This window comes from Panthera onca, chromosome D4, assembly GCF_046562875.1.
Source record: "Panthera onca isolate mPanOnc1 chromosome D4, mPanOnc1 haplotype 2, whole genome shotgun sequence".
NCBI classification, from domain to species: Eukaryota; Metazoa; Chordata; class Mammalia; order Carnivora; family Felidae; genus Panthera; species Panthera onca.
The window spans coordinates 72668204-72691511 of NC_138351.1; the positions used below are offsets into that span (position 1 = coordinate 72668204).

Sequence of the window (23308 nt, forward strand, 5' to 3'; positions counted from 1 at the left end):
ATTCGTTAAGATGTGCATTGCCGTAGGTATTTTACTAAATATTACTGCACATAATACTATTATAAATGTATTGACCAATTTCTTTTTAAATAATAATTCATGAAATCAAAACATTTTGTAATACACTAAAACATTCTGCATTTATCAGAATTTTCTTTTCTCTTTCCTTAAAACTGGCCTAGATTTTAACTACCTTTTGTAAGCTCATAGTTTTCTGTGAATGCCCCATAGCCTTAAGATTTAAAAACAAAAGCATGGAAAATAGATCTGTATTATTTATTTATTTATTTATTTTTAGATCTGTATTTTAATTAATGTCACAGCTCAATTATTCCTCCTTGATATATAGCCCAATGTCTAATATTTCTGTGACAACTTGTATGCTGTGATAAAGTGTTTTATATGATTTTAAAATGTTCAGTGCTGGTCTGACCTCAGAACTTAAAGTCTAAAAATTTGAGAATTTATTTAGAACTTCATAGTCCTATTTCCCAGGCAGTATTTAAGGCCCTCTAAATAAGAACACTCATTCTCCATATTATCAATGACCCAAAGATATGACCATATAATTCACAGAAAAAAAAAGACACATAAAGTGTTCGTACTTGCTGGTAACAAAAGAAATGAAATTAAAATATAAATTTAAACAATAATGAAACATTTTTTTCTCCACAAGATTGATGTATATTGCCAAAAAAAGATAACATTCAGTAATTGTGATGGTGTACTACAGGGAGAGAAGTGTAACTTGACATAAACTCTTTGGAAAACTATTCATATGATATAATTGCAGGCTTGAATCAGAGAAATAATAATACTGCATATATAGCATAATGGTTAGTCATTTAGAATATATATACCCTTGCTAAAAGTTATGAAATCAATAACTTACTTGGATTCTAGCAACTGAAGAATTTCTGGAGTATTAAGAAGTCCTTCAGATGCAAAAAACACATATGGAACCTGAATTTCCAAAACAAAACCCCCAAAACTATCCAGCAAGGTGCTTCCTAAATGAGAGAAAGCTTATAAATATTTGTTTCTCATCTTTCAGCTCTTTCTCTTTTTTACTAAACATGAGAATAACAAGTGTATGTTCAAGGAGCAGTATAAAAATAAAACATATTCACTGTAAAAAATCAGAAATCAGAATAAAGAAAGGTCTGAAGAATAAAATAAAAAGCATATGTTATCCTATTACCTAGAAATAAAACACAGTTAACAGAATTTACTAAAACTACTATATGATACAGATCAATAGGAAAATGATAAATACCTCAATAGATAAATGGACAAAGGTCATTAACAGGCAATTTACAAAAGAATGGCTATATAAGATCAATTCATGTATGAAAAGATATGGATAATCAAGACATTAATTATCTATAATTAATTAATTATAATATAACTATAAAATATTTTCTGCCTATAATTCTGTCAAAGACTTAGAATAATAATACCTACTTACTATAAAGATATTGGGAAAAGGATTCTCTTGCACTTTCTGCACAAATATGAATTGAGATAGCATTTCTGGAAGCATATTTGACAATATGTAAATGTGTATATACTTTTGACCCAGCAATTCATTTCACTTCTTAGAACAGTATATAAAATTATATAATAAACTACTATAAATCTTGTAGTACAGTAGTGGAAAACTGAAGTGTTGTAAATGCTCCAAATAAGGAATGGTTGAATAAATTAAGTTCATCTTCAAGAGACTGAAAGAAGCCTCTACCTATAAACTAGGATGCTTTTATCTTTTCTTGGGCCCATGTTTCAATTATTTAATCAATTTAACATTTAATTCTGTTTATCAAAAATTCCAAAGTAACCATTATGGTGACTGTATTTTTAGAATTGAATTAGAATCTCTCAGAATTCAAACTTCCCACTCAGACTTGAGGTGGATAGAAAGTAATTTATGGCAAGTATTGAAAGGAATGCCCTGGGACTAAAAATGTACAGGCTTTTTTTACTTAATGGACGTGAGAATTCACAATCTGAGTCATGTGAAGCTTAATGGATGTGAGAATTCACAATCTGAGTCATGTGAAGGGTTGCTGAGAAATACAGAGAAGCCAAATGATATACAAAGTGGTTTTAGAGTCTTCTCTAAGTGTCTGTGTGTAACTTTTTGTTGCATATTAAGTTTTCTGAATCAGTCAACATACTACAACAAAATTTCCCCTAAAATTCAATAAAAAATACGATATAAATGAGATACAAAATACGAAATGCTATATAAATACAAAAAAATGCAATATAATCATAATTAAATTGGGCTATTATAAATAAAACTTAGAAGGTAAAGAGATGAAGACAGATATCATCAGTAAAGCTTACTTTACAAATGAATATGAGGTAAGAGGGAAAGAACCTGCCCAACGTCACACCCAAGTGGTGAGGTTAGAGCTTGAACTCAAGTCCTCTAATGCCATAGCTCATTCTCTCTCCACAGATCAGAAACAGAAAACAGACAATTTCCATTCTACCTCAGCAACAAAAGGACTTTAGTTTATATCCTTACTCTTTAATACTGTGTCTGGAAGAATCACTTTAAAGGCCATGTGAGGAATATTCAATTTCTCGCAGTGTTTAGTCCAACAAGAGTTTTCTACAAAATTGTATTCCACCACAAATGAGAAGTTACTCCAGGGGAAATCTGCTCCAATGTATTGATTATGTGCAACTACACAGGAACTTGTACTGAAGACAAAGGAAAGCCAAGAAAATGGAATTATATTTGTGTCATTATTTACTTTGAAGGCTAAAAAGATGACTGTTTTTGGCTAGTTTATTCTTCTCTAGTCTGTGCCTGCTTATCTTGGAAAGGCACTGGTGTATTTTCTGTTGATTTGTTCTCCAGTTGTGCTAATCTCTCTTTATCTTTCCTTTTGATGGTCATACATTTTTTTTTATTTTTTAAGGATTTTATTTTTAAGTAGTCTCTGCACCCAATGTAGGGCTCAAACCCATGATCCCAAGATCAAGAGTCACATGCTCTTCTGACTGAGCCAGCCAAGCACCCTGATGGTCATACATTTTTTAAAAAAAACGGGACTACTTCACATCCCCAAATGCAAAGGACTATTAACTGAGTCCTATCAATAACAGACAAATCACCATGAGAAATCAATCTCATTCTCTTATACATGTGAGGTTTTCATCTTTGAGGATCTATATAATAGAATATTATCTGACAACTTTGAAATGGTTTTTCTTTTTCTCAGTGAGCTTCACAGATGCTTTAGCAACAACAAAAGATGGATACTTAAATATCATAAGTTTATCTTTTCCATCTTCAGATTCCATATAATAGCACTTGCTACAATGAAAAATCTCTATTTTCTATATAGAGCAATCCAGATAGATAAAAGACGTAAGTGCTTTTATGAGCTTCTACTTGATTTACACCTCTTTTTATAATTTGGATCTCAGTATTGGAAATAAATAATTTCTACATAAAATAAGGCAAAATAAAAACATTTTTAGACATGTCAACACTGAATTTTATTATTAGCATGCTCTCACTGAACGAATTTCTAAAGGATATACTTCAGGAAGAAAGAGAACTCCAAAGAAAGGAAGGAGATATAAGAAACAATGCTGAGCAAAAAACCCCAAAACTGGTATAAACAAGGGTAAGTCTAAATGGGCACTTCCTGTACTAAAAATAACAATGATAATTCAGGGATATTGAAACAAGACTGAACTAAAATTCTGGACAACAATAATATATAATACATAAGGCACTGACCTGAGTTCAAGTGTTCTAATATAATACATTTTTCAGGAAGAGGAGAGAGATATTGATTAATTTCAGGTTTTACTAAGCCTTTTTAAAAAGTTAAATTCCGGGAGAAATTGTGAAGAAATCTGTGAAACTGGTATGCTTATTTCCCATAGATGAATAAATACATTTTTACCCATTTAAAACACCTTCAGATTCCAGAAAATCATTTCTTTTGTTTTGTAAGACAGTCAGTGTTAAACCTGTTAGAAAAGAAGAATAATACAAAAAAGTTTTTTTTCAGTGTTCTGTTTATATATAAGTTTTAGGTGTTCATATATTTCACTACCATAACAATGAATTAAAGATCTATAAACAAGGAAACTGCTTAAAATACAATTTTCTGGATTATTTTTCTGTCTGTGGTATCAAAGTTTGACGCATGGGCAATATGTCCGGTATGTGTGTATGTTATAAGCATGGAAAGTCTGAATTTATGATGTAAAATAATAGAGTGGGTTAAAACCTTAATTTTAAAGTAACCAAATAAGATACTCATCAATTCTGTACATTTAATTTTATTTGTTAAAAATCATGGTTGATTTCACCTTTTTTTTTTTCTACTCAAAAATTTAAGTACATAATGAAACAGCAAGAGACTACATTTTGATGTCATTTTTTCCTTTTTTTAAAATTACCACCTTAACTTTTTGGGTTTGTTGTTGTTGTTTTGTTTGTTTGTTTAGAGAAAGAGAGGGCACAAGCAGGGGAGAGGAGCAGATGGGGAGAGAGAAAGAGAGAGAGAGAGAATCTTAAGCAGGCTCCACACTCACTGCGGAGCCCAACTCAGGGCTTGATCTCATGACCCTGGGAGCATGACCTGAGCTGAAATCAAGAGTCAGACGCTCAACCTACTGAGTCACCCAGGTGCCCCCATTTTTTCCTTTTTATTGGTTGTGTAAGAAACAGAGGATCTATTGGATGCCACCTGCTCATTAGATTCACTATGCTTCTCAACTATAACTTAAATTTCTATGTTACTAATTTCTTAACAAAATAAAATTAATTTCAAAAATTCTGTACCCACACATACAGTTTATTTTTGGTAGACATAACTGGTTTAGGAATAGCTAGTTCCAGTTAAAATAAAGTTTACACTCTATTGGTATACATTCATCAGTTGTAAAGTTCACAAAGGCATGATGTAATAATAACAAAGTAATGCTTACTTACTCATGTTTACTTGGCTTAATATGACAATAGTTTTGGTAGAAATAAGAAGAGGATGGGTACTATTTGTCTTCTGTATATAAATTTATAAGGTATTATTATTATTTAAAAATTTTTATTTTTAGTAACCTCTACACTCAATGTGGGTCTTGAACTCACAACCTTGAGATCAAGAGTCACATGCTCTACCGGCTGAGCCAGCCAGGCACCCCAAGATCATATTATTTAAAAATCTAATCTCCAGGGGCACCTGGGTGGCTCAGTCGATTAAGCATCCAACTCTTGATTTCAGCTCAGGTCATGATCTCCCAGTTTGTGAGATCAAGCCCTGTATCAGGCTCTGCACTGACAGCATGGAGCCTGCTTGGAATTCTCTCTCTGCCCTTACCCCACTCCAGCTTTCTCTCTCAAAATAAATAAATAAACATTTAAAAATAAAATAAAATAAAATCTAATCTCCTTACCTGATTTGTCTTAGCTATGATCCCAAAGCAGATTACTTACTAAGTGAACTGCTAGGATCTTCCAAAAACATAGATGATGAAACCTCATTTCTATTTTCTAACACTAGACAGAAAAAAAAAGGTCTTACTCCTAGACAGAGAGGACAGCTGCTAGTTAGAAGGAGTAAAAACATTTTTTCAGCTTAGAGAGTTAATATTTTTGTGTTAGTAGACCTTGTTGAAAGAAATTGGAAGAGTAGTGATGATATAATCCCCAAAGCCAAAGAAATAGGAATGTTCAGCATGAAGCCTAGATAAGAAGTGACATATACACTAATAATTTGTCCATGTGTCTTAGGTGTATTAAAGGGAAAGTTGCCCCATTAAGTAGGTTTAAGTATTCTTCTCTGTGCGGCAGAAATATCAGAAATATTTCCTCAGCTTCTTCACAAAAATATTCCTTCAGTTACCCAGATCCCTTGGTTTTATAATGCTAACATTGCTCATCACTTTCCTAACTTAAAAAAATGTTTTCAATTAGCCTGATTCCAGACAGTTGTAGCAGGTTCAGCTTCACAATTGTTAACTAATGCTTTACCAATTTCATACTGGAAATATCTTGTGAATTTAGTAGATAAGACCTCATCTGCCCAGGACTGGAAAACTGAACAAATAATAAGATCCAAGTTTGCAAATTTGGACTCTAGACACATGATAATGTCATCAAGAAGTAGCACTTATAGAGGTGCCTGGGAATCTCGATCAGTTAAGCATCGGACTCTTGGTTTTGGTTCAGGTCATGATCTCACAGTTTGTGAGTTTGAGCCCTGAATCAGGCGCTATGCTGTCAGTGAGGAGCCTGCTTGGGATTCACTCTCTCTCCCTCTTTCTCTGACTCTCCCCCACTCGCTGTCTCTCAAAATAAATAACTTAAAAAAAAAAAAGAAATAGCACCTAATACAGTTCTGCTTGAAAGAATCTTCCATTCTCATATTACTATAATTTAATAGTTTATTTTGCTAACTGCACTGATAAGCAGACATTTGTAATATGTGTATATAGTTCAGTTTAATCTTTTTCACTAGTCTCAGTCTACTAGGTATATAGAGAGGCATTCATTAGCTCATCCAGTTATTAATTTTTATTAAGTTCCTTCTATATTCCAGGCATTTTTGTGGGTGCTGGGAATACAAATTAGGGCATAGTGCTTATCCTCCAGAAGCTGACATACTAGTGAGGAAAACAGACAAGAGAATCAGTTGGTACAGTCCAGGATGGTACGTAGCGCCTTAGAAGTATGCACATAATACCCTGAAATCACAAAGGAAAGCATTTAAATCAAGGCTTCCTGAACAAATGTTTTAACTGATTTTTAAAGGATGTGTAGGAGTTAGCTGTTAAAGAAGGGAGAAGAGCACCATTATAGCAGAACAGGAGGCATAAGGGCATGGAGATAGGAAACAGCATGATAAAGTTTGGTAGGGTTACAGCAAAGAAATATATTGGGAGATGGTCAAAGATGCAATTTATAGAGGGAAAATAAATAGTAAAAAAAGGATGACATAGGTTGAGTGTGGTATTTTATTTTATTTTTGAGACCAAAGGGCTTGGGGTGCCTGGGTGGTTCAATCAGTTAAGTGTCTGACTCTTGGTTTTGGCTCAGGCCATGATCTCACAGTTTCATGAGTTCAAACCCTGAGTTGGGCTCTGTACTGACAGTATGGACCCTGCTTGGGATTCTCTCTCCCTCTCTCTCTGCCCCTCCCCCACCTGCATTGTCTCTGTCTCTCTCAAAATAAATAAATAAACTAAAAAAAAAAAAAAAAAAAAAAAGAAGAAGACCAGAAGGCTTGAAGATTAAGGGAGAGTCATTAGAAAGGAAGGCTGGGCTATGGAATAACTTAAGGAACACACTGATGCAGGCAGAGATAGGATCCAAAGCAGAAATGAAAAATTGGTTTTCAAAAGGAGGAGGTTCACCTCCTTTATAAAGAAAGGAGGAAAAGATAAAAGAAGAAATGAAGGTAAGTTTGTAGATGGTAGGGAAGAAAACTGAAGATTCTTACCCCATTAATGGACATTAAAAAGCATAATTCTCTTTTTTTAATGTTTATTTATTTATTTGGGGGGGGGGGGAGACACACGCACATGAGCAGGAGAGGGGCAGAGAGAGAGGGAAAATCCCAAGCAGGCTCTGCACTGTCCACACAGAGAATGACATGGGGCTTGAACTCACAAACTGTGAGATCATGTCCCGAGCCAAAATCAAGAGTCAGACACTTAACCAACTGATCCACACAGGTACCCTGCATAATTCTCTGACAAATGAGGAGATGAGGAGTCATGAAACCTGGGTTGTGGGATAGAGCCCCACATGGGGCTCCACATTAACAGCACAGAGCCTGCTTGAGATTCTCTCTCTCTCCCTCTGCCCCTTTCCCTGACTCACACTCTTCTTTCTCTCTCTCTCTCTCTCTCAAGTAAAAAGAAGAAATAATGAGGGGATGAGTAGCATAGTGGGGGTTTGTGGTATAGCCATTAGGTGGATAAGAATGGGAACTAAGAACATATAGAAAGGTTGTTAAGAGGTATTAAGAGCCCATATAAGTTCAGAGAAGATAAGTTTGTAGTGGTACCAAACTATTTTATTTTTTCTAATAATGCTCAGGAGCTCAGGTATAGAAACAGAGAAGTTAAATGTCTTGATGGATTCAGAGCTAAGGTTTAAATGGAAGGTACATTAGAAGGACAAGACTGATTAGAGTCATGGGCACATCACCAAGTCTGGAAAGAGAAGAAAGTGAAACAAAAAAGGAGTTGACAGATTACAGATCTCTAAGATGCTGAACATCGTGAAAGAGTTAATGTAGCTGTAGACAGAGAGCAATATATCAGAGTTTAAAGTTCAGAAGTAGCACAGTTCTGCATTATTACAAGGTTGATGGCATAGCCAAGGAATGAATATCATTTTTGCTGTGGGGGTCAACAAAACTATAAGCAGAATGTTGAATCATCATTCATGTTAAAGACACCTAGGATAATGGCAGGACTAGGAGTGAAAAGAATACCCTGAACCAGGTGCAGAACTGTCCACAGATGATGGGGAATGTTCAGGTGGTAACTAGAGGATGGCAGTTGGAATGGTAGAAAATGCTGTGGCAATATGGCATAACCTCAGAGATAGAGGAATAATGTTTTGGAAGGATAAAACAAGAAATTAACCTTCTCACCCCTATGATATATACATATCTTATATATCTTATATATCTCATATATCTCATGTATCTCATACATATACACACATATATATACATATGTGTACATACATCTATATGTATACATACATATGTGTACATATACATATGTATATATATGTGTGTGTATATATATATTAGAAAGGAAGGCTATAATATACATATATATATACACACACATATATATGAGAGAATTATCAGCTTTTTTACGAGAGGGATACAGGGGAAGCCATATCATCTGGGGAAAGCAGGGTTTCACTTAAGACAAGGAGATGAAATTGGGACACCTGGGTGGCTCAGTTGGTTAAGTGTTCTACTTAGGCTCAGGTCATGATCTTACAGTTCATGAGTTCAAGCCCCGTGTCGGGCTCTGTGCTGACAGCTCAGAGCCCGGAGCTTGCTTTGATTCTGCATCTCCCTCTCTCTGCCCCTCGCCTACTCACACTCTGTCTGTCTCTCTCTGAAAAATGAATAAACATTAAAAAAGACAAGGAGATGAAAAAGGAGAAGAGTTTAAATATAAGCAATATGTAAACCATAGCACAAGGTGGAAAGAATTGGCAGAGGGGGCAATAGTGGGTAGAAGAGTTGAAGAATGACACTAGAACAAGACAGACCTTAGATGAAATCCTGATTCCCTTACTTGCTACCTATGAGATGTGGCATGTTACATCACCTTTATGAATTTTAGTTTCTTTATTTATAAAACTGATTTACTAAAACTGATTTATAGAGTTGTAAGTATACAGTATTATGTAGCAACTAGTAGATAATTAATAAAAGGTGTTAATTGATAATAATAAATACATATGATATATAATGTATGTGTAAGTACATTACAGTATATTTATATTGCAGACTTAAAGTCCAGATTTATTTCAAAACTGGTTATATCCCACTGAGTTATATACTTTTAAAGGATGAATTTTATGGTATGTTATTATATCTTAATTTAAAAACTTAGATCACTACATTTGTATATGTTCAAACATTTGTTATCAAATGAAGCATAATTTAAGACTCCCAACTGCCATAAATCAATCAATCAATCTCCCTACCTTCCATTTTGTTAAGGATTTTAATGAGTAAATGTTTCTCACCATCTGAGTCCATTCTTATTATAATCAGCACCTGGTCAAAAATAAGAATTTCATATATCTCTGAATAATTATTCTTTTCATAGTTATGCTACTATAACAAAAAAACAAGCTTCACTGGTTACATGAAAATAATGACAATAAGATTACCAAGCAAATATGTGTTATAAAAGATGTCAGTGCTTAAACACAGAGGAATAAATTCTGGTAAGATCAAATATCAATGAGGAAAATATTCTAGGGTAGGGCATTCTTAGCATTCATGTACTTCCATATAGGTGATTGTATATATAAGTTGTCTCTGCCTGCATTGTTAGTGTTAAATTCGACTCAGACAAGTTTGAATTTGTTAGAGAAAACCAATGATTTGCTCTATACTTTCCTACTTACCATCACAGCTCTTTTTTTGGCACGGGGTTGGGGGAGGACAATAAATCAATTTCAATTTTTTAAATTTCTGACTGATTATTTTACTTTGTTTTAATGACTTAGGCAAGTTATCCAAGTAACCACAGAGTTGGGGATAAAGATATAGGAGGGGCAAAGAGGAAGAAGAAGAAGAAGAAGGCCACATTTACATCCAGATTTTGTGTAAAGTATTTGAAACATTTTTCAGCTTGAAAACATTTAAGAAAGTATTTCCTCTTAAGTCTTTTTTTTAAATGTTTATTTGAAAGAGAGAGAGAGAGAGAGAGAGAGAGAGAGAGAGACAGAGCATGAGCAGGGAAGGGGCAGAGAGAGAGGGAGACACAGAATCCAAAGCAGGCTCCAGGCTGTCAGAATAGAGCCTGATGCAGGGCTTGAACTTATGAACTGTGAGATCATGACCCAAGCCAGATGCTTAACCAATTGAACTACTCAGGCTTCCCCTCTTAAGTCTTTAGTAATGCAACCTTCATATGCTTGAGGTAGCGTGGGCAAAAATCCCCAATATAATCCAAGGCACAAACTAAGAGCTTTTTTTGTAGAATCATATGAGATGAGATTCTGGTTCAATATCTAAAAATAAATTATTGTAGTTTTGTTATCTGGTATATGCCCATGAACTTAAAAGTACCAGACAACAATTTTGAGATTTGCAGAGTCAATCCATAGAGAACTCTGTATAATAAAAATTAAAGTATTTTTAAATTCAAGACATATGAACAATGATGCAAAATCATCCTTTCTCTTGGTCTGATTCTGTTTTGTTAACTTACTTAAGGAGAAAACTGTCAAGGGACCAAATAGTCTAGACTACTTCATAATTTCAGAGTTAAATGCAAAAATTTATCTTATATCCAATTCCTTTTTTAAAATTAATTTATTTAAATTCAAGTTAGTTAATGTGTTGTGTAGTATTGGTTTCATGAGTAGAATCCAGTGATTTAACACTTACGTATAACACCCAGTGTTCATCCCAACAAGTGCCCTCCTTAATGCCCATCACCAATCCAATTCTTACTTAAGCTGATTATTGTTATCAGCTTTATTCCAGTACTTACATTAATCTGCTGTTCACTCTGCATCCAATTTAGTATCTGGCATCGCAGTTCTTGTATCTTGTAATTGGTTTCAGGCTTTTTTTCCCTAACAAACTGTACAATCTCCAGCTGTCTCCAAATGTTGTCCAGATAGGAGCCTAAAATGCTTCTGTAGATATCTTTTGCATTTGACAAATATCCTGTTAAAAATAAAAGTAGGGGGAAAAGGCATATCTTTTCATTCTTTGAGAAACTCCATGGTAAAAATTAAAAGGAAACAAGAGTCATAACAATTAAAATTTACTTTAATCCTTTTATGATTTTGATCAAAGATATTAATAAAAACCTTAAAATTGAGTAAAGCTTAAAATTATGTACCAAATGTCTCCTTTTAAGCTACCACAACATACTCGAATATATCCCATCTTTTCCTGCCTTCTGGCTTGATCTACACTTACATGCAAGTCCTATGGAAATGCCACCCCATTGGAATTTTCTTAGTATTTTATCTGTAGAATAAATAGATTGTACTTGATTTTTGGTTCTTTATGTATATGACAATCTCAGTCTATAAGCTCTTGGGATAAATCCATGATATTTATGCATAATTTATTTGTATAACTGCAAAAACAGCAGAGCCTAAATTCAGACCCACTACAAGCAGTTTCCAAACACAGAATCCTGCGACCTATCCTTGCAAGTTCATATTCAGTAAATTTAGATTGTATCCCGGGGTTTTTTGCCTAAAAGCTCTCCTGGTGATTCCACAACACAGTGAGTTCTGTGAATTACTGAAAAGCACCTAGCATAGTCACTTATGTAGGTCAGATGTTCACTGAATACTTTGGCAATAATATATTTTAAAATTATGTTTATGTTCACATTTTTATATTTATGTGCATATTCAAATTTTACATTAGTACAGCTTGACTGATGGGCAATTTAGACTGATGTTCTATCTTTTTTTTTAAGTTTATTTTTGAGAAAGCAAGAAAGTGGGGAAGGGGCATAGAGAGAGAGGGGAGAGAGAGAGAATCCCAAGCAGCCTCTGAGCTGTCAGCGCAGAGCCCATCGCGGGGCTCGAACTCAAGAACTGTGAGATCATGACCTAAGCTGAAGTCCAACGCTTAACCAACTGAGCCACCCAGGCGCCCCATGTTCTTTCTGCCTTCTAATCTCCAAACCTCTTACTGATTCTCTAGATCTAACTTTCTAAATGAGAAGCCTAATCCAGTACCATCCCTATTTCAATGGCACCCTATTATCTACAGAATAAGGTCTGAGCTCTTTTGTGCAGCTTACAAGGCTATTCATGATTTGGCTCTTTTTTATGTCTTCATGCTTAGTTCTTACTGCTTTCTACCTTGTACTCTTCACTTTAACTACATGGAACTGTATGCAGCACACCCACTGGGTCATTCTTATGGGCTCTTAATTCTGCCTATAATACCCTTTCATACTTTATTTACTTAGCAAACTTGTACTTTTTTTTTTTTTTTTTTTTTTTAGCTTTTTAATGTTTATTTATTTTTGAAAGAGACACAGCGTGAACAGGGGAGGGGCAGAGAGAGAGGGAGACACAGAATCCAAAGCAGGCTCCAGGCTCTGAGCTGTCAGCACAGAGCCTGAAGTGGGGCTGGTACTCACAAACCATGAGATCATGACCTGAGCTGAAGTCAGAAGTTTAACAGACTGAGCCACCCAGGAGCCCTTTATTTTTAAATAAACATTCAGCTTAAAGGTAACAGTCTCCATCCTTTGTATCATTAGTACCTATCTTTACTACAGTACCCATTACACAATACTGAATTTATTTCTGGGTTAAAGCCCAGAAGTGAGACTATACCTTTAATCTTGAAAGTCATTACCTTGCTAGCTTGGGAGGGGTAACAAATTGGCAGCTGGGAGAAAAAAAACAGAATTCTAGAAGGGTACAGGGCAGGCAGCCAGACCCCCATGGACTTTTCTTTCTCTGCCACTATGCAAAGAAAAAAAGAAAAGAGGACAACCTAATTCACTCTTTGACTTTGAGAGGTTTAGAGTGAGAAATCTCTCCACTAAAAATGTCCAAAGTGGCTTAGTTATTCCTTATGGCTTGGGACCTAGGGCTTAAGAAGTTTGCTTGCCAACAAGAATTTTAATTTTACTTCTAGAGTATTCCTCAAGGTAGCCAAATAGCAATGACCAAGTTTGATTGAGCAAAAGTATTTCTTTGAGGAGAAAAAATCATTCAGCCCAAGTACATAGTTCTTAATGGTCTCACTTAATCCTTGTGTAGATCGTAAGAGTACTTAAAGGTGAATATACTTCAAATAATCCTCCATAAATATTATTTCTCTAATTCTAATTCTCTAATACTAGTAAGTTTGAGCAGCAGTGAGTCACAACTGAACTCTCTCTATAGCACGGAGAGCTCAGATGTTTAGATTCTGATATTCTGCCTTATTATTATGCTTTAATAATCAGCCTTGCTTTTGGTAGGACTGGTGACCTTTCATGGAAGCTGATAAGTATAATGAAAACAGATGACTAAATAGAAGGACATGTGATATTACACCCTTATACCAATTGCAGGTTCTGTAAACTAGAGTCCCCAATCCATAGTTTTCTTGGGATGGAGGTAAAACAACCTGATCCACCATCAATACCCAAGTGGTTTAATTGGAGAAGAAAGGATAAGCAACATGTTAGGATTTCTAAAGGTAGCTGTAACATAGTTATAATACTTGACCAGATAATACTAATACAATACTTGGCCAAATATTATTATTTCCAGTGCTTAGAGGGAGGACAGCTGTAACTCACTGCTGCTCAGTATTTACCAAAACAGTGGATTAGAGAAATAGTTGTCTGGGTCATAGATTAGACAAAACCTCTGGGTCACAGATCAGAGAAAAATTATTTTCACTTTAAATTTTAAATAGGTTCTAGAAATTCTAAATTATAAAACAATTCTATAAGTATACCATTACTAAAAAAGCTAAATAATCCTGCAATAAGGGGCCTAAAGCAGTAATGTATTGAGACAGATATTTTAATGATTTTGATAGTTTGGAAATAATTTCCAAAATCTTAACATTTTCTAATATATTCAAATAGTTTGATTTTTATTTCTCAAGTAATTCATATCCTAATTTACATGTAAAACTAAAAAAATTGCAAAATATCTTACTACTAATAATTTGGTTATATTAGTTATATTCACCTAGCAAAGATTCAAAGCCACAACATTCAATGAGGACCTAAAATGTACATGCCAAAATATCATCTTACATTAAAAAGTAGTGCGTGATAATGATTATATAATCAAATCTGCTTGAGGCCATTATGAGTCTACAATTCAGGCCTAGATTAGAGAATCCTAAACCTATTTTTTTAAATGATGGTATTTGTTACAAATGATTTCTTTCAATGAATATAGGCAGCATAAAATATACATTCTATTAGAATTATGTCAAAATGTATATAGTGCTTAATGTGCAAGTAAAAGAGGAAATAAAAATATCTCAATAGGACTAAAAGGGGAAATAAAAATTTATCCCACTAACCCAATGCTGTGTCCAAGCTGCATGTTAAAAGGACATCTCTAATTGTTACCAGAAGATGTAAGAGAGCAGCATGCTTGTATGTCATTTCTCTTTCATCATTCGTACCTAAGCAAGCAGAAATGTATTTAAAAACATAAGATACACATCAGAATTTTAGAACATGTATCAGAATGCTTAACAATAATAGCTAACATTCATTATCAGGTGCTTACTATATGCCAGGCTGCTGGTTATTTCATTGCATCTATAATAATAATAACCCTATCAGACAAGTTTATTATGATCCTCATTTTATGGATGAGGAAATAGTCTGAACAAGGTTAAGTAACTGTCCAAGGTCACTTTGTTTTTGTTTTTGTTTTTAAGTTTATTTATTTTGAGAGAGACAGAGACAGCGTGAGTGGGGGAGGGGTTGAGAGAGAGAGAGAGAGAGAGAGAGAGAGAGAATCCCAAGTAGTCTCTGTGCTACCAGTGCATGATCTCACGAAATTGTGAGATCATGATGTGACCAGAAATCTAGAGTCAGATGCTTAACCAACTGAGCCACCCAGGTGCCCCTCTAAGGTCAATTTGTGAATAAATAAGTGGTGGAGCTGGCATTCAAACCCAGACAGCTAACCTTAGTGTTCATATTCTTGTTGTTTCCAAAAGATATTCAATTATTTCTACTCTTGGTAGGAAAAAAGGCCAGTGATTCCCAGTTATGAAACAAAAAGCAAATTCAACTCATAACTTGCCAACTGGTGAAGAGAAAGATGGGGATCATAACATAAAGCAATACCTTGAAATGGAGGTAGACACCTGGGAATATTTGTCCAAAGATATGACTCAAACAAGAGGTGTATTTACAATACAAGAGATGTATTGGCTACTTAATGTGTTCCATGTAGTTCCAGAGCTTTCTGAAGATGATAGATTGGATTTTACTATGTGCAAAAGTGAAACCAAGAAGATAGGAGTCTAGGCCCACTGCCCCAACTCAACCAGAGAAGCTTCACTTTTCCATGTTTTATATAATGGGATCCCATGAAATATTTATTTGTACAAAATGTTCTGCTGAAAAATTTGAAAACTGCTCATCTAATCAATTAGTGAAGATCAAGGCAAATAAGAAGTAGTCACTGGGAACAAGGGGCAACAGGAGAACCATTTATGGGTTAGTATATTCAGCCCCTCTAAGGACTTGTGGAAACAAGTCAATCATGACCTGGAATGGATAAGAACAGGGCAGAGAAACAAGATTTGGTATCATTTTTCTTCTGTCTTTAGGAGAACATTTCTTGAACATCTCTTATCATGCCAGTCTGCAGCTGATGAATTCTTTCAGCTTTCATGTGTCTGAAAACATCTTCATTTTACCTTTGCTTTCATAATATGTTTTTGCCTAGTGTAGACAACTAAGGTTTTTTTCTTTCAGTATTTTAAAGATTTTACTCCACTGTCTTTTCACCTGAATTATTTCTGACAAGAAATTATGTCATCCTTATCTTTGCTTTCCTTATGTAACATACTTTTTCTTTTCCCTCTGGCTGCTCCTACAATTTTCTCTTTACTGCGAGTTTTGAGCAATTTGATTATGATATGCCTCGGTGTGGCTTTATTATGTTTCTTGTGCTTGCTGTTCACTGAGTTTCTTGGATCTATGGGTTTTAGTTCTTACTAAGTTTGGAAAGCTTTCAGTCATTATTTTTTCAAATATTTTTCTCTTTACCCTCTTTTTACCTCTCCTTTGAGAATTCTAGTTGCTATTATATCTGGCTATCTGAAGTTGTTTCACAGCCCGCTGATGCTCTTTTCTTTCTTTTTTTAGATTTTTTTTTACCTACCCATGTTTTATTTTAGTTTCTAGTGCTACGTCTTCAAGTTAACTAATCTTTTCTTCTGCAATATTTAATCTGCCATTAATCCCATCTAGTGCTTTTCATCTCATGCATTGTAGTTTCATTTCTAGAAGCTTCATTTGTGTCCTTTATATGTCCCTAACTTACTGAACATATGGAACACAGTTATAAAAAGTTTTAGTGTCCTTCTCTAATAATATTAACATCTTTGTCAGTACTGAGTTTGCTTCGATTGATTATTCTCATTATGGGTTGTTTTCCTGTCTCTTGTTATGCCTGATAATCTTTGATTGGATGTCAGACACTGTGAATTCTATCTTGTTGGGTGCCCCATGAATTATGAATTTTTCTAGCCTAGCTGGTGGTAGCAGGCATTATTCCCTGCCCTGTGTGAATGCAGGGTACTATTCCCTCTAATCCCATCAGATGGTTTCCTTCCCCAACCTCAAGTGGTTTCCTCATATACACTCTTTGATCAGTACTCTGCCGAATACTCTGTGTGAAGCTCTCTGTTCTCTAATATTCTATCCTTTGACCTCTAGCCAAGAGGCTAGATGGCCTTGGTCTCCCTGGACACTCAGTTTTGTTTCCTCAGTGCAGACTGTCCACTTGACTCTGCCCCGGTACCTCTCCCTGTGCTATGGCCTGGCAACTCTTTCAAGGCAGTAAGCTAGGGCAATGGTAGGGCTCACCTTGTTTCCCATCTCTCAGGAATCACTGTGCTTCACTGCCTGATGTGTAGGGTCTTAAAAACTGGTTTCATGTATTTCATCTTTGTTTTTGGTTTTTTTTCCTCCTTGAAGGAGGGTAAATCCAATCCCTGTTTCTCCATCTTGTCCAGAAGCAAAAGTTAAGGAGTGACTTTAATTAATCTATTTTTTTACCTCCCCCCACCCCACTTTTGGGAGGGAATTAGGTGGTTCAGATGTTAACAATAATAGGGTTAATTTGGTTTGGGGGCAATAGGAACCTGTCAAGTAATATATGTCAATTAGGAGTATCACTGAGAAGCAAAGCCAGATGATATTCATTACCTATTTCTCCTCACTTAGGTGATCCTCCAATATTGGTTTATGGTTGTCATATGCTGAATTACAGTTATGCCTTCATCCATGACTAACTACTATACCTTCTATATTCAATTTTTACTCATTTGATACAATAATCCATAACTTTATATCCTTTTAAATAGTATGATTTTTATTTGTACTCACCTTGCTGAATAGCATCACTTATTACTTTTTCTTGTTCCTTTAAGAGGAATCTTGTTTCATCAAAAATGACAGTGGCAAATGTCCAATTAGCAGCAGGGAGAGTACAGAGGCATACAAGTTTTTTTAAGATAGGAGTAGCTGCTGCTTCTAGGAGACAGAATGCTTGGCACTGGCTATCTGTGAAAATAAAAGCATTAAAGATAGTGTTTTATAAGGATGCTTGCTCTTTTTGACAAACCAATTAAACATGTCACTTCTTGGAAAACTGAACTCCATCCTAATTCTTTTCTGAGTAAAGATCAAGAGATTGTACAGAGGCTCATTTTAGAATATTTATTCTAAATAAACTAATAACAACAAAATCAAAAACCCTCTGTAGAATTAGTATAATTTTATGACTATCCTGCTTATTAGAAAATATTTATTCGTTAACTAATTTGGCATGGCAAGTATGAAGAGCCATATAAAGAGAACCACATAATTTTTTTTCTTCTCCCCCCACTGAAATTAGCTTACAACCTTAAGCCAAACAAATTTATAACAATGACAAATTGTTTCTAGTTTTCACTAGAATGTCAATAAAGATTTGCATTACCATCTAAAGGTTGTAAATAAAACTGAAGAGAATGAAAAGATATTTAAAAACAGTGTCATATTTTCTTATTGATGTTAATAATGAGCATGATATTCTTTTTTGTTTTTGCTCTGAATTTTTAAAATTTATTTTTCATTTATTCTGAGAGACAGAGACAGAGTGAGCGAGGGAGGGGCAGAGAGAGAGAGGGAGACACAAAATCCGAAGCAGGCTCCAGGCTCTGAGCTGTCAGCACAAAGCCCAACATGGGCTTGAATTCATGAAACCGTGAGATCATGACCATAGGACTGACACACCACATGCACCAGCGGGTAAGACTTCCAGAGGACTCGGTCACACCAGGAAGGCAGGTTGTATTTCATCCCTGTGGCTTTCTGCTTAGTGTAGGCGTATTAGTCCCGAGTCAGTCTTTCAAAACTGTAGGTGGGCACGAACGTGATTTCTTCCTCCTCAAAGTGTAAGAAGACCTTCTGCTTCTTCCTCTCCATCACCAGCTGGTCATGGGACAGGAGGTCTGCGTACTGCTGCTGCTTGATCTTCTGGACAATGGTTTCTGCCTCCCAGGTGGGAAGGTCCACACAGTAGTTCAGATCACCAAGCCAGAAGAGGTGGGTAAAGTGGTGAGTGGTGTTAAAAGGACTCAGTTTCTTGTCTCCCAGAGCAGAAGCCAGAGAATGTTCATATAGTTTTGGTTTTGCCTGAGTTTCTTTTCACTTCCAGAAGTTAAATGGCTGTTAACAAAGCCCTAGGAGGTTCTGTTGAACATAAATGACACCCCCACGGCTCCCTTGTTTCTCAGCGTGTTGGCGATGCCTGTCTTCACATTGTTGGTGCAGATGTGACTGATGTGGTTCTCATGCTCTGGCTTGGCCAGCACTACGATTTGGATATTCCAGAGGGTGTGGATGGCAACTGTTTTAAAAGTCATGCTGGTGATTTCTTGCAGGGAGTGTCTGAGTATCTCCAGCCACTCCTTCTCTCCCAGGGGGTCTTCCTGGGTGCTGATCACGTAGATGTCATGAGGGATGTAATCGGCAGAGTCATCCTGAGTCTTTCCCTGCCCCTTGGAGAGAAACCAGAACGTGATCTTCTTGGGGGGGGGGGGGGTGTTACCCATGTTCCAGGTGCTGATGAAGATGGTGATCATGTCTGGCTCTGCTTGCTCCAAGTACTTATTCTTCATCTCCTGGAGAAGCTGGCAGAAACCTTCTCTCTTTTTGGAATCAGCAAAAACATATTCCTTCCACAAGGTCTTATCCTTCTCAGTTTCCACCAAAATCACCAACTTGTTCAGAAACGTCTGAGACTTGATGAGCTGCAGGATCTTATTGTGGCTGTAGAACTTGTCCTCAGAACCATCCTTGAACTTCTTAATTATCAGTTTCCCAGACTCAACATCAACTTTGAGCTGCAGCTTCTGAGGAATCCCCAGGGATTCTGACTTTACCTCAAAGGTGACGGGAAGGATGAGGGAACGTTGATGGGGAGACTTGGTGCCTTCATGCAGCAAGGCCTTGACCTTGTCTTCAATGGGGGTCAAGATACTCGTCAGTTGGCTGACCTTGGCCACCATGTTGACTGGATTGGCCTCACCAGGCACCTGAGGCCATGGAGGGAGGCAAGGGGATTGCTGCTGGTCAAACAGCCTCTGCAGAGACTCCAGGGAGGGGAGAGTCTGGGTGACTTTGCTGGGAGCAGGAGACTGAGCATGATATTCTTAAGCAGGCTGTTCTTTAGGAGTCGAAGAATATTCTTCACGGCAGAAGCAAACATTTTAATCAGTATTGTTTAATCATTTAAACAATAGCTTTAAAAAAATTTTTTTAAGTGTTTATTTATTTTTGAGAGAGAGAGAGAAAGAGAGGTATGCACAAGCATGGGAGGGGCAGAGGATGAGGGAGACAGAATCTGAAGCAGGCTCCAGGCTCTGAGCTGTCAGGCCAGAGCCCAGTGCAGGGCTAAAACCCACGGATTGCAAGATCATGACCTGATCCAAAGTTGGATGCTTAACCAACTGAGCCACCCAAGTGCCCCAACGGCGGTAGCTTTTTTAACATCATGTTGACAATGGGTAAAAGAATAGAGGGAGTAAGCAACATCAGTTCATTTTTCCAGACTGGGCAGAACGGTGTGAGCAGCTGTAGTCTGCTGTTGTCTGATGAATATAGAGAAGCAGGAGTTTAAATGAAGGGAGAAATAACACTGAGTGGACTGGAGTAGGGCAATGGAAAGGGGCAGAGGCAGTGAATGGGGGCGTTCCAGGCCCAGGAGTAACTTGAAAGTAGGAATGGCATGATGAAACATCTGAAACAAGTGAAGAAAATAACATGGGAAATCAGGTATGTCCTAGATACTCAGAAAAGGCTTCAAGTTCACTTAATTTGAATGCACTTTAAAAGCATACAGCATACCTGATGCTTGAATTTCAATGACCTTGTCTACTTTCCTTTCCTGACTTATTTTCTCTACGGCTTTATTAGTACAAACAATGGGACTTTCTTCTTGAAGAGTCAAGGAATGTTCTTCTTTATCTTGAAATTCTAATAAAAAATATTAATTTGCATTATTCAGGGAAACTTAATGTCACTTTACTTAAAATGATTTGATATAATATGATAATTGTTAAAGTTCTTCCTTGAAATATGTCAGTATTAAAGTGAACAACTATTCAGGTCAATGGACGTAACAACAGTGCTGGGTAGGAAGCTGAATGACCATAACAGAAAGAATCTTGGCATCAAATCACTGTTTCAGTCTCAATTCTGACACTAGCTTCAGTGTCCTCATATGTAAAATACAGATAAATATACCTATTGTGAATACTGTTATAAGGAATAAATACCAAGCACAGTTCCTGACAGCTAAAAGGCACATACAGCTCAACTTCATTTCTCTGTGACTTTCCATATACCCTTCCTTCTGCTATTAATTCTTTCCTATGCCCCAAGCCCTCCCTATCTCCAACCTTTTTTAATTAGGTCAATTCTTACCACTCACCCTTTAGGTCTCAGGCATTTTCTCTGAGCCTATAAGCTTCTCAAGGTCAGCAACAGTATCATATTTATCTCTAATATGTAATTTAGTGCCTGGCATACAGTTCATTTGTCTTCCTTCTTTTCTAAGTAGTGTGGAGGATTACAAAATATATATAACTAATTAATTTATTTATAGTTACTTATTTTAACTAGATAGCAAAGTTATCTATTAATAATGATTACCAGATAATTTTAGAAACATAATACCACCTTGAAACATTTTAATATATGAACTTTAAATATATGGTGAAAACAATGGAGTAAAATATCCTAAACTAGATTATGTTATTATTTTCAAGTATATTTTTCATTAAATATAAATAATTGGAATGGTTATGATTAAATAATACTAATTACTAGAGTTTTTGAGGGGGCCTAATAAGTTGTAACATTCTTTGTTGCCCCTGAATTAATTATAAAATAAGGGAAGAAGTAAAATATATATACCAAAACATTACCTTTATTACTAACAAAGGCTAAGTTGGAAAAAGGAGCTTAGTTTGAGAATCAAATGGGCTGGCTGTGGACAGCAGAATTCCACATTAACAATATATAAGATGGTAAGACCTAAGTATGCTGTGACTCTCACGCATATATATTCTTGTACTTAATTCTTCTGAGTAACTTATATCAAACATATTCTACAATATCTATTTTTCCTTTTTTACCAGAAGTGAAATGATATGATACATACTACCTTTGATATGGTTTTAAGCAGTGAATGTAAAACAGTTACAACTCAGACAGAAACTCTTTGTTAAAGTTAAAAAGAGTAATAAGCAATCAAATGGGCAAAATGTTCTCAAGTACACATTATAAGTTATAATACTGAGAACTGTCAGCTAAAAGAGAAAAAACAATGGCAGAACAATCAACAAAAGTTAGAAATACCATGAATCTGTATGGCCAAGTTGTAGAAATCAAGTTTTACAAATAGTGACTTTTTTACAAGTTCAAATGCACTTTTAAATTTTTTGGAAAATACATATCTACATCTATGTCTAAATACATATACAAATATCCACATCGATCTCCATACTCAATAAGTATCATGAATGAAAGGTGTTTTCTTTGGCTTTGAAAAATAATATATTCTATTTGAAAGAGCTTTATTTCCTTACCTTCTGTAGTAAATTATATATTTAGTCCTTAAAGCTATCATATTTATGTCATACTATTACTAAGTTACCCACCATCATTTTCTTTACTGCCCGTGAGTTCAGTCTTTGAGGTGCAAGTTCTATGTTTATTTCGCAGTACAATAAAGTCATTCAAAAGGTCCAAATCATTCTTCCATTTTCTACCTTGTTTAAAAGATGATTTTTCAATTTTTGGAGAGGAAGATGATTCAATAGATGGTACTGTGCAGTTAAGTTCCAAGTAATCTTCATTTTCTTTATTTTGGCTTATTCTATAAACTAATTCTAGATCATTCTTTGGTTTTTCTTCTTTTGTTGGTCTTTTAACAGATATATAGTCATCAGAAAAACACAGGTCTGGTATTTCTTTTGCCAGAGATGAAATCTTTTGTGGGAGCAATAAATGATCATTTGTAGATTTCTCATTAATAAGTACAATAGGTGAGGAACAACTTTTATATTCTAGCCATGCTGAAAACAGAAAATAAAAATATCCAAATGACATCCATGAATAAATGGGTGCTCTGCTAGGGTATTAGGATAACTTTTATTTATAGGTTCTTATTAATATAATTTGATCCTTAAAAGTACTTTGTTTATTGCTTTGAAAATCAATTTTGTCCTGAATAAAATAAATTTTTTAAAAGGGCAAAATTTCTGCACCTTTTTTTCTTACTACTGGAGTTAGGTTACCAGGTAAAGAATTCCAGAAA

At 35.5% G+C, this 23308-nt stretch overlaps 1 protein-coding gene and 1 pseudogene across 5 annotated transcripts in view; both read right to left on the reverse strand.

The window, feature by feature from the left end:
• SHOC1 (shortage in chiasmata 1) overlaps window positions 1–23308 on the reverse strand; it is an 85360-nt gene that overhangs the window by 17180 nt on the left and 44872 nt on the right. For all 5 annotated transcript variants that reach the window (XM_078436580.2, XM_081790932.1, XM_081790933.1 and 2 more), the window contains 9 exons: window positions 22650–23066; window positions 20833–20961; window positions 17827–18003; window positions 14772–14876; window positions 11245–11423; window positions 9722–9794; window positions 3933–3999; window positions 2534–2712; window positions 893–1010 (listed from right to left, as the gene is read on the reverse strand). In XM_078436580.2, the coding sequence (XP_078292706.2) occupies window positions 893–1010; window positions 2534–2712; window positions 3933–3999; window positions 9722–9794; window positions 11245–11423; window positions 14772–14876; window positions 17827–18003; window positions 20833–20961; window positions 22650–23066 (1444 nt within the window). The remainder of the gene's footprint in view (window positions 1–892; window positions 1011–2533; window positions 2713–3932; window positions 4000–9721; window positions 9795–11244; window positions 11424–14771; window positions 14877–17826; window positions 18004–20832; window positions 20962–22649; window positions 23067–23308) is intronic.
• On the reverse strand, window positions 18679–20481 carry LOC144614075 (phosphatidylinositol 3,4,5-trisphosphate 5-phosphatase 1 pseudogene; annotated as a pseudogene).